Raw genomic sequence first — 12,219 nt, 5'->3', positions numbered from 1 at the left:
GGTGACATATGGTGACCCAGAAATAATGCTAGCGTGTCAATTGGACCTTATCAGAACATTTTCCGCTATCATCATGAACATCGGTGCTGGAATATATAGTTTGACTGTAGTTCCACCGATGTTTTCGGATTCACAGGAAAACAAACGCCGTGCTGCTGCTCGACCCATGCTTCCATATTCTAGTACGCTATAGCTACAAAGCGTGCTTCTACTACATGCTTTGTGTTGGTTTATTCTCTGTTTCATCGTGGTTTCGAAGTGTGCTGCCATATTTCATTATTCTACCAAAATTCAGGTTGGCCTGCTCCAAACTGTTCCAAAATGAAATTTACCCTGCTCCAAAATGCAATTTTACTTGCTCGAAAAATTGCTCCAAAATGGCTTTGGGCAGTCCCCCCCCCCCTGCAAGTGAGATCTTTCTTGAATGAGCTTCAGGGAACTCTAGTGAAAGGGCAGTAATATGAAATGTGTATGCAGGAGCTGACTGTCATGACGAGAAATTAGACAATGTCAAGTTGTATGCACATGTTTACTTAGTATGCTCACATGCTTTAGTGTGTTAAAGTTTATTTGTTTGCTTCACTTGTGCTTGCAGTATATTGAATGTTGTGAAGTGAGTGAACATATACTAGTACCTATGCACCTCCTCAGACACAATGGTTTGCAGGCCAGCAGTCTAATTCTAAAAAGAAACCACTGTACATGATTGCTTTCTGGCAGTAGCTGTGACTAGAGCATTAGTTAGTTTAGTTGGTTCTGTATAGCTTTGGGCACAAAGTCAAATATGTAGCCATCCTAGTTCAAAGCGAATGTGTGGGAGAGCATGAAGGGCACCGTAAATTGTAGTGTTTCACAACTCTGTTATGATGCACGCACTACTGAAAGTAAGCTTTTGAAAAAAAAAAAATGTACCATAATAACGAGATTTAGAATTTTGTCATGAAAATAGTTCTTGCAACTGAAACTTGCACTGACGTGAAATATGTTAAACCAGAATTTTTTATAGTGGACCATTCCAACGGAGCAGCTTATAAAAGTTTGTTCCATCTTAGAAGTTCATTAACATGGTGTTTACTAACGTTTCACTGTGATATGTAAATAATGTGAATGAGGAACTGAAGTTTACACATGCATCATTTCAATTTATTACCTATAACGGTGTTTTGCATTGGTCTTCTTCCCTTAGACTCCAGGTATCCATGGCGACCCTGCTGCAGCTTTACTTGAAGTCCTGGATCCCGAGCAGAACTGTGCCTTCATTGATCAGTATCCTTGTGGCACTTTGATATCTCAGCTTTAAATAAGATCAAAAAGCCTGGTGCACTTCAGGAGCAGCTCGTTTAGCTATATAAATCCTCAGCTTGAGTTTCGTTCTTTAAAGCAGTTTTTACTACTTGCTGAAGGCAGGTCCTATTTGCCTAGAGTCAGCGGCTCGTGAAGAATGCAGTGGCAAATGGCCCTCTAACAAGGGAGTGTGTTTATGTACACCATCGAACCACCTTGGCCTAGTCTCCCTCTACTTCCTTTGCATCCATGTCCTGGCCTTCACCTTTCTAAGGTGCTTTCTTGTTGTGGAATTCCTCACCCTGCTGAGGGTACTTTTTGTTAAGTGGAAGTGATGCTTCCGTTTGAAGGGATCAGTTGGGCCACTCAGCTTTTCGTGGCACATCTCAGTAGAGGCAAGCGCCCACACAAGGAAGTGGGGAAGGGCGGGGAGGGTAGCGAGGAGGTTCCTTGTACAAGAGGCCTGAGAAATCCCTCTCTTAATCCCTTTTCAAATGCCCCATTTGGGCTGTGATCTGTCTTCTGCTTCCCCACACTGAGTGGCTTTGGCTGTTAGTATGTGTGGTGCATGATCATGGTGTGCTCATTGTTGCTGAACAACTTGTGCACTCCTATCTGCCGGTAGCATCTCTGAGATGCCTCTTACTTGCGGAAGAACTAAGGACAGGTGCATTGTGCTTTATGGGAGGAACCTGCCCTGCATTCTTGACATGGCAGTGACTGTAGGTAGGGTTCAGCATTTCAGCATTTTCGATGTAAAAAAAAGAGTCTTAAAGTTTGTTGGATTTTTCACAGAATTCAGTTTTAATCGAAAAGGGTCAGTGGAAGCAAATTTGCCAGATACTAGTAGCTAAGACAGCCGATTGGCGCGCAGCTGTGGGCCTACATGCGCTCCGGTGCAAGGAGCCTGGCGAGGTTGAAATTGTATGTCAGTCAGCCTGCCACTTAAGCGCTCTTTACCTAGAGAAGTCAGGGGAGCTTTGCCTTGGATCCTTGCAGTCTTCGTGCTGCGGCCACTGTGGTGGATGAACTGGGCAACTTCACGATGCTAATGCTGCGTTGTATCTACCTAGTTAATTTTTCTGTATTATTCATTGGAGCTTTATACCCACAGAATGCTACAAAGTCTAATTCTATTTGTGTTCTAATATCAAATGCATCCACTGAAAATTTCTGCACAGTGACATCGTATGGCATTGTGCCTCTGCTAGACTGTTTCTCTAAATCTTTGTTGACCTGTGTGTTGGATGCAACTATAATGCCAAAAAGCAACATCTGTTGTCATACCGCATGTTTCAGCAGCAACAAATTTAGTGAAAAAATTTGTGTGAGATGTTTTTTGAGAAAGAATTTGGGACTTATGGATAGGTGTAATAGTTAATTGTTATTTTTCTTGCCCCAACTCTCTGATTCTTTTCCTGACCTAAATTTTCCAGCTACTTGAACATTCCTTATGATCTTTCAAATGTTCTATTTATTGCCACAGCCAATACAGTTTCCACAATTCCAGCAGCCTTGCTGGACAGGATGGAGGCAAGTTGGTTCTTCACTGTGTGTGTCATTTTTGCTGATATCTCCTGATCATTGTTGACATGCATGTGTGACAGTTGATGTTACAGATCTGCTTCTCTGACCATTGAAAATTTGCAATTGCTCTACGTTTGTGCTGTTAGTCTTGTTTCTGATCAGGACAAGACACCTAAGGGGCATGTTTTACCCACATAGTGTCGCTCGGCGCAAAGATGTGCATACTGTATTCAAAATTTCTTGACTGGTGTCACGGATTCTCTACTGAAAGAGTCTTGTCTAACCAGATTTGAAAGTGTAAATAAAGTGAAGTAGTAGTTCTTTCTTCTTAAATACTGAACTGGAAAGTAATGTTGCTGTTTCTATTTCTTTGGCACGTAGGTCATTCCTGTGCCTGGTTATACTCATGAGGAGAAAGAACACATAGCTCAAAACCATCTCCTTCCTAAGCAACTGAAAGAGCATGGTATCACAACTGATATGATGCAAGTGACGAATGAAGCACTGAGAAAACTTGGTAAGCTTTAATTTTTTTTTTTTTTCTAAATATGACATGTTCGCAAAACATATCCTCAGCTGTAGAGCCACTAGTAATTGAATGTAGGGTGGTCCTCATGGGGTGTGCGCTTCATCAAAGCCACTTGCAATAGAATTGAAGGTGGAGGGCTGTGGAGGTGGTTTTTGCCCCACCTCTCATCCATCAATAACCTTTAATGTTTTTTGGTCACATGTTTTTGTAATGTGAGCTCTTCTTTTAGAGCAGCTCGAGTGGATCAACGTGGTGTTACAGGATTGCAGTGCTTTATTTGGGAAAATGGCTGTGGTAATTTTTGGTATCACCCACTATTATTGATAAAAATGGCTGATCTAGATAACTCTCCAGGCAACTGTACCATCCACCTTGATGTGATAGTGAGCACAAAGTATAGTACTTCATTACTTCTGACCAGAGTTGCGGAGTGGTTCCCTCCATTCCTTTCCTACTCCATTCTGGAGAGTGGAGATCCCCCGTAATTCCACTCCTTTGAACTGCTCAGAATGGTGAGTGTTGGGCCATTCCCACTCCTAAGGTGGATGAGCTGATCCATTCCATTCCTTCAGTCCCAGTAAATTAGACGCTTTCTTTAAATGATTTACTGTGCTTGCATGCTTAGCGACTAAAACATAATAATGAGGTCATAACAAATAATGTTGAGTATTTATTTCTTGTACAAGAAGAAACGTGTACGCTTCGCTACCTGTTGTGTCTGTATCACGTTTTGCCTATGATCTCTATAATATCTACTGTGTTTTTAAAGTGTTTTCTTAGTTTTGGTTTTCACAAAAATGTCTCTGTCTATGTGTAGTGAAAACTTTAGCAGAAGCCCTTAAGAGAAGCACTGCACCAACACTCGGATGGTGGAACACATGCATGTTCCTGGTAGAGCACAAACCTGGTCAATACAATATCCATACTTTAGGAACGTTGCACTAACACGTATACAGGATGAGCACTCTGCTTTTCAGGAAGTGTTTACTTTACAAGATGTGTACTTTATTTTCCCATGAAGGGTGATTTAGTTCTACCTGAAAATCTTATTGTCTTGCTCATCAAGTAGCCTCAACAAACATGTTTGCTGCATGGATTAGAAGTCTCTAATATATGACGGGATTGCAAAATATGTGTATTCAGTTTTTACGATCCAATTATCTCCATGACATGTCAATTTAGGGTGACACCCTGTCAAGCGGTCCAATTTTGCGAATCCCCTCCCTAGTCTGGCTCCTTCTCGCTTGTGCTGCTGGAGCCAATCGCGACAGTCGAAGTGGACAGTAACATGGAAAAAAGCAAAGACAGAGCAAATGCTCAGTCACTATCTAGGGTTCTCCAACATCATAATGTAAAGAAAAATAGTGTGTAATGACTGGAGTTTTCATAAGTTCACTTTAATGTGTTTATGCGATTTTTCTTCAATTTAGGATTAAGCCTGTTTTCTTCACACTCAGATATGATGCCAATTTTAGGCAGCAGGGTGCATCTAATTTTGCAAATACTAGCCTACAGCTGCCCATTCATAACCGCTTAATTTAGTTTCGCTTTAGCTGCACACGTGTTAGGCAGTTCACGACCACATCACACACTGCAATACCAAGCAAGGCCTATCTAAGTAAACTCCACCATTTGAAAAATCTGCAATTCTTCTGAAACTATCTTTATGCACTTTAAAGCAAAGTGCAAAATAATCTTACACCGATGTGCATGTTATGCATACAGCTGTATTATTCTGTGATTTTGATGATGAGCATAGAAGCGAAGATACGCTTGGCAAGACAATATTTTGTTACTTTGTTTCACTTTCAGTGGCATATTAAAAGACACACTTTTTTGAATCACACCTCTCTGACTCCCTGTTTCCGCTTGTTCTCAATATTAGACAGTGTGTGAAAAAAAACATGGCGTGTATTCCAAATCACTGTAAACTCGTGCAAGGTGCAACCGTTTGCGAAGTCGTTTTTGGCCTCCATCCTTGTGTCGTAAGCTATGTTCTCGCTAAACAGAATTATTATTCACTACTAAAACTTGCTGTCTTTAATTAAATGCACTTCATCCTTGTATTGCAGAAATCCTTCCTTGTCTTCAGAAGCACATAATGCGTAGAATACCATGTTGTAGTCATCTTTAGATTGATACTGAAACAGCCGGGATGGAGTAAAATTTTATAGATATAATGAATTAGTCAAATCTAGTTTATTATAATTGATAATTTTACTGGTTTTGGTAGTCTCGCTAAAAATCAACATTTAGTGCTTCAGGACTATGTGCCCACTCCATTCCAACTACATTCCGAAATCTTGAATTCCTATTCCATCTGTCCGACTGGTGCCATCATTTCATTCACATTTCATTCCAGGCGTTTAAAAATGTGGAATGACTCCGGACCATTCCAACTCTGGAGTTGCCACTCCACAACTCTTCTCTTGACAAGCAGTAAACAGACCTGTTATGAAGCCAAATTTCCGAAAAGTTAGGATGCTGTAAGGTTGTCTGTGAAAATTAAAAACACAAATGTGTAACGTATAGGCAATGTAAAAGCACACTTTATCCTTATCAAAAGTTTCTGCCCTAACCAGGTCACAAGGTAACTACTATTCAGTGACAACCTAAAATTCAGCAGCAAGTGCATTTAATAGAGAATGTGTGAACATGCTTATATCTTAAACATGTGTAATCTTATATATGTGACTACTAGTTTTGTACTTACCTCTATCTTGCAGTTGTGTTTTTATTGTTATCCTAATATGTATTGACTTTTGTATTTGACCCCCCTTACGCAATGCCTCTGATGAGGACTGTAAGGTATTTGTAAATAAAATAAAATAAAAATAATGCATCATCCAATTACCTCTCCTTCTTCCTTGTGATCCCAACCCTTGCCTTCACATTGGTCAACCATTGTGGTGGTATAATACGCCTCAATGTAGGAGTGAGGAGAGTTGTTTGGGATGTAAAAATGATATCCAAAGCTCCTCAGCAGCAGTGTGCACCTTTCAGTTAGCATTAACATTGATTATGATGAGAGGGTTCTTTGTATGTGCATCATATAACTCTTTCTTTAAATTCTTTAAGAGCAGGCAGAGCATGCCTTTATGGAATGAGCTTCTGCTGGATTCTTAGGTTGTTACTGAGTATAGCATAATTTGATATCCCTTCTTATTTATGCTGATTGTGACTTGTGTAGACAGGTGTTGAGTAGCTTTACAGTATCATGATTACGATATGCCCAGTGGTCAAGTACACAAGAGAAGCTGGAGTGCGGACATTGGAGCGCAAGATTGGTGCTCTCTGCCGGGCTGTTGCTGTGAAGGTTGTTGAAAACGAGACTATCTGTCCTGTGGCTGTCGAGCAGGATCAGCTGTCCAACCAGAGTGCAGTCACAGTGGCTGTGGCGCACCCTCCATCTCTCCCCATCGTCATTGATGAAACAGCCATTGAAGGCATTCTTGGAGTAAGCTGCCATTTGTGACTGAGGGGAATAGCCCTTAGCTTCAAGACAGTGACACTGTTAATTATTATAAATCAAATCATGCCATTACCACTTCCAACACCTTTTGAGCAGCAAGGGTTGAGAGTCAGCAGCTCTTCCATGTATAGAATTGTTTTTTTTTTAATTGTTTTTTTTATTATTGAAACAGGCATGTACAGCACATTTCACTTCTGGTTGCTAGTCAAAATGTGACATAATGATTGCAAGCCCCAAATAAGGATTTCGCTAAAACAATTCCTAGACGGCGTTTGAGAACTTCTAGTGTATAAATAAAATTTGCAGTGGGGCATGGTGAGGGGCCCTATAAGATATATGCTCCCTAGAAATGCAATTCAGCTTATTCGTTATCCATAAAGAAAAAAAGCAAGAGGCCTACTTGACTGTCCCTTCTTGGTCGGAGGATGTGTGGGCTAGTGTCAACATTTCTTTGTTTTCCTTTAGCCTGCCTTGTGTATGCTGTTGTTGGCCGGGCTGTGTCGCAACGTGATACCATATTACTTTTAGGTCACACATTTAGGTCACACATTTAGGTCACACATTTAGGTTACACATTTAGGTTACACATTTAGGTTATGCATTTACACATTTAGGTCACACATGGGGCATGTGATGTTCGTGTTAAGTAAACAGGCAGGAAGAAGGCAAATCATTATCACTATCTTGAAGCACATTATAAATTTATTTTTATAATTTATAAATGATTTTTATAAAATGGATCCAACTATAATATAGAAATAGCTGCCATAACATGTATAACTCAAGTGAATCAGTAAATGACTGCTTGAATGAAGGATTGATCGACTTGATTTCTTTGACTGGGAGGAAGCCTTGGCTAAATTGCTTAACATCTGGAATGGCAAAGCAGTGCAAACGACCATGACAGAAAGGGAGACATACGGAGACTCACAAGCACTCCTTTTTATGCATCTCCCTTTCTGCCATTTTCATTTGCGCTGCTTTGCCATTTCTTGGTTTCTTTATTTTGTTTCTTTTAGTACAGTGTAAAATTTTGTTTGTTGGTTAAGTGGTTGTAGCAGTTATCCTCACAATTTGCATTTGCCTATGTGTGCGTCATATGCATATGTGTGTGTCATATGCATATGTGTGTGTCCGTGGTGGCACTGGCTAACACTCCCATAGTTGTTTATAGTATAGTAACAACATAAATACTCCAGAAAGTAGATGGGAAAACAGCGCCGCGGTAGCTCAATGGTAAGAGCATCGTATGTGTAATGCGAAAATGTGGGATCGTTCCCCACCTGCGGCCAGTTGTTTTTTCATCCATTTTCATTTTCCATTAATTTATCGTTTCTTTTATTCAATTAGTAAGTACAAGTAATTTCCCCTATGCTGTCCTCGGTGTCATTGTTCGTTGGAGTCTTATGATGTAATTTATATATATATATATATATATGATTCGATGTCTTTGTTCGTTGGCGTCTTATGATGTGATTTATATATATATATATATGATTCGATGTCTTTGTTCGTTGGCGTCTTATGATGTGATTTATATATATATATATATGTATATATATAGGCCGTTTCATTTTAACTGCACCAGATTTTTAAAATTTGCCCCCGGCAGATAGCACAATTATAATCCTTGATCTAAACTACTCGATGAGGCGGCCATTACTACCACGAGAAATCAAAACGCCTAATTGAGTCATTAACATCATTATGCTAATTAACTTTAATTAATTATGTTATGCCACATCTTTCAACCTACGAATTATAGCCGCTGAGTTCGCAAGGCGTATCCACTTGGAACGAATTTTCAGGACTGAACCAGTTTCGAGATATTATTTTTCAAAGTGTCCGACGAAATGCATGGGCGTTCCAATGAACTTTGTGCTTCGATGCCTAAAAGAGCGTTTTCCTCAAAAAGTTAACTGGAATGCAGTTACTCGGGGACTGTAGCTGCCAATTATGTAATTTTGGTTTAAAGAGATGATTGCATTTTTTATTAAAAGGACAGGGTAAACATGTCACTGCATGCAGTTTTAAACTTTCGTGGAGAATTTATTATTTTCTGTTGCAGTCTGCTCTCCCTTCAATTTTTTTTTTTTTTTCATGCATTTCATACATTGTTGAGGAGCCTACAAATATAATGTTTGACTTAATGCTGGTGTAGGTTTCTGACAGCTACTGCAGCTTGGCAGGGTCAAGATTTGCAGTGTGCGCCTATTGGTACGTCATCAGTGCTTTTTTAGTATGGCGTGAACAATTAAGGGGGGACGCGGCTTTCGCATCGCGATATTTGGCCAAAAAACCGATTTTTTGAAAATCACATTTTCAGTTTGTATGACTTCTTTTCTATTTTATTTCAAAATTTCGTCACGGAAAATCGCGCGGAAATGATGTAAAAAATGTTTATCGAAGCTAAGGTGGCGAGGAGTTTCTCGAAAATAGTGAAAAAACGGCATTTTTCAAGCCGCGATATCTCCGCAACCGCGTAACCTAGCGCCGCCATCTTGGTCTCTATGGATAGCGCGATTCTCCGTCTTCAAATCTGGCGCCTCGGCCAGCTGCACCAGGCAAGAGCAAGCACACAGCAAGCAAAAGTTTCAAGGTCTCGCGGCGGTTTCTGATCAGCAACGCGCGCCACGTGACTGTACGCGGCTCCGGATTGGTCTCCCGGGCGGTTGCCCTTAGCAACCGGCGGAAAGGTCGTCTGCTCGCCGCGCTGACGGCGCTGAGGAGCCCATTTCGCGTCTTTTCAACTCGTCGCGGCGTGGTTTAGAGATCGTATCTCACTCATGATAACAGACCGGCGCTCGCTTGTTAGAGAAACGAAAAACGTTGTCAAGCTCGGCCCTTCTTAGCTTGGAGAACGGCTTTCGTCTGTTATCATGGGCCGGCGATTGTTCAAGAAGAAACGCAAGACTGCGCATCAATTTGGTGCTCGTAAGTCGAAGCCACCGATCTCTAAAACAAAGTTTGCTCCGGCGACTTCAGCAGTGACAATGACGGTGGCATGCAGCGCGACGCGGACGTGCAGCTGAGCATCTCAAGCACGGATGGAGCATCGTCCGCACGTATTGGCGAAACTGTTCAGGAACCCAGCCGAAAAAGATGCCATGCGTAAAAATAAAGCTGCAAAAGCTCATCAGACCATCAGGTCAGATGGTCAAGCGATGCCGCATCGCAAAGGACACAAAGGACTATAACCCTGGTGCCTATTAAATTTTGACAACTTTGAACCTTGTTTTCTCAGTACAGTTTTTTTGGCATGTTGCTCAGCTCGTGGAGCAGATATCTTGGTAACTACTTTACACATTTTGATTGCGTTTGTTTTGTCAGACTCACTGAACTGTACTTTAGGGGATAGCGCTCTTCTTTTTTTATCCTAGTGTTTTAAGAATTCGTAGTAGGGTTCCTTGTTTGCAGTGTAAGCGTGCTCACTGCAGTGGGACTGGAGAAAACATAAACTACAAATTTTAGTGTTGAAAAAAAATTATTTCGAGAACGCTATCCCCTTCTGCATACATTTGGCTGTGCATACAGTATTTAACAAACTTTTCACTTGATTTCGTAAATCTTCCAGTCCCTCCACGAGGTTCAAGAAAGAAATAATTTGTCTAGCAAAAAGTTTTCATGGTACCGCTTTGAAATTTTTATGAAAGCATCATAGAGCCATTCTTATTCTATGTACCAATTTTCATTGACATCCACCAAGAAACAAGAAAGTTGGTACCGAAAGCCGCGTCCCCCCTTAAAGGGTACAAGGAAGGACACAAGTGCATGAACTTACTACACGCATTGCTGCTGTGTGTGTGCTTGTGTTCTCTTCTTGTGTCCTTGAGTTGCTGGCATTATGTGTGATGGCATTTATGTGTAGTGCCAAGGCTATAGCTGATGTGATGGTGCTTTCTTTGCAGCCGCCACAGTATGACCAAGAGATGGACTCACGGCTTCTGCAGCCAGGTGTGGCAGTGGGCCTGGCCTGGACTGCAGCTGGGGGCGAGATTATGTTTGTGGAGGCATCACGCATGGAAGGCGACGGGCAGCTGGTCCTCACGGGGCAGCTTGGAGATGTCATGAAGGAATCAGCGAAGCTAGCCCTTAACTGGCTACGCATTCATGCTGACAAAGTATGTGTGCTATCTGCTCAGCGATTTAAATTTTTGTCTCGCTGCTCAGTGTAGCTTTGGCCTTTCCTGTGGCACTTTGCATGGCTTTCAACCATGAGATAAGCTTCATTTAAGCTCATAACACTCATAGGCATCATAAAACACCGACGGTTTAACTAGAGTGTACTAGAATGGGGGAGTGGGTCCAGCGGACGCCTTAGCAAGTGGCGAGGGTGAAGCAAAAAACACGGAAAATCTGGCGGCGCTGCCGTTGCCTTCTTCTGAATCTCCGGCCAATAAACGTTGGCTCCGGCTGTTTCGGCAGCGCTCATAGGCTGAGGCAAGCTCGCGGGCTGAGTAGCTGTCGTCTGCTCGACGCACCGTCGTTGTTGCGTCGCTTTCGTTCTTTCCGTCTCTCTTTTTCCATTTTATTTACAATAGATCGGTGGGGAATAATCTCAGTGTTACCGCCACGAAGTATCCGCCTGTCAAAGCTCCATGCAGCGGCTGTAGGGTCTCCGACGCGACAAGCATCCGGCCGGCGAGTGGGGCCGCTCATTCAGAAGAAAGTGACGGTGGCGCCACCTGGATTTTCCATAAAAAATGCCTCAGTGCAGAGCCCTCGTTGGACCCACTCCCCCAATCAAGTACACTCTAGTTTAACAGTGCACATGTTTCCTTTGATTGCAGTTCCACCTGCCAGTGCAAAAGGGCACTGATCTGATGGAAGGCACAGATGTACATATACATTTTCCAGCTGGTGCTGTTGGCAAAGATGGACCTTCGGCTGGCATCACCATTGTTACAGTGCTGGTGTCGCTCTTCACTGGCCGCACAGTCCTTCCTGATGTGGCCATGACAGGCGAAATTACTCTGCAAGGCTTGGTACTTCCGGTATGAATTCTTTTCTTGAAGGGTTGCTTTTCCAAGATAGTATCATCATTTTAATAGAATTGGCACAGCCTGTAGTTGGTTGTGTTGATTCGAGGAAGGGAACGGGCCATGTAGTTTATCCATTTAAGGGCCAGGTTAGTTGTACCTCCATTTCTTTTTAACAATGAAAGGCTTTGTGTGAATCATTGTTAGGTCTGTGTGAAGGAAATGCAAGCAAGGTACCTCCGACAGGCCATCAGAGGGTCTCCTGCAGATATTCATGACCCCTTTGGCATCTTGCCGTGTTGGTACTGGGCACGTGAACAACAATAAATTACATACAAGCGCTCTGCACTGCCATGAACACGCAACTGTGTGATTAGTCTTATTGTGCGGGATTGGCACGTTGGCCTGCCGACTGTGGTCCAATCAAG

At 42.1% G+C, this 12,219-nt stretch overlaps 1 protein-coding gene across 3 annotated transcripts in view; it reads left to right on the top strand.

The window, feature by feature from the left end:
* The window catches only part of LOC119432294 (lon protease homolog 2, peroxisomal-like), a 69,838-nt gene that overhangs the window by 40,462 nt on the left and 17,157 nt on the right, over positions 1-12,219 (top strand). For all 3 annotated transcript variants that reach the window (XM_049670857.1, XM_049670864.1, XM_037699493.2), the window contains exons 11-16: positions 1,187-1,266; positions 2,721-2,817; positions 3,193-3,328; positions 6,577-6,797; positions 10,721-10,933; positions 11,603-11,806. In XM_049670857.1, coding sequence (XP_049526814.1) covers positions 1,187-1,266; positions 2,721-2,817; positions 3,193-3,328; positions 6,577-6,797; positions 10,721-10,933; positions 11,603-11,806 — 951 coding nt within the window. The remainder of the gene's footprint in view (positions 1-1,186; positions 1,267-2,720; positions 2,818-3,192; positions 3,329-6,576; positions 6,798-10,720; positions 10,934-11,602; positions 11,807-12,219) is intronic.

The sequence above is a fragment of the Dermacentor silvarum genome, chromosome 1 (genome assembly GCF_013339745.2).
Source record: "Dermacentor silvarum isolate Dsil-2018 chromosome 1, BIME_Dsil_1.4, whole genome shotgun sequence".
Lineage (NCBI taxonomy): Eukaryota > Metazoa > Arthropoda > Arachnida > Ixodida > Ixodidae > Dermacentor > Dermacentor silvarum.
Note: the sequence above shows the minus strand (reverse complement) of the source record. Positions and strands in the feature narration are given on the sequence as shown.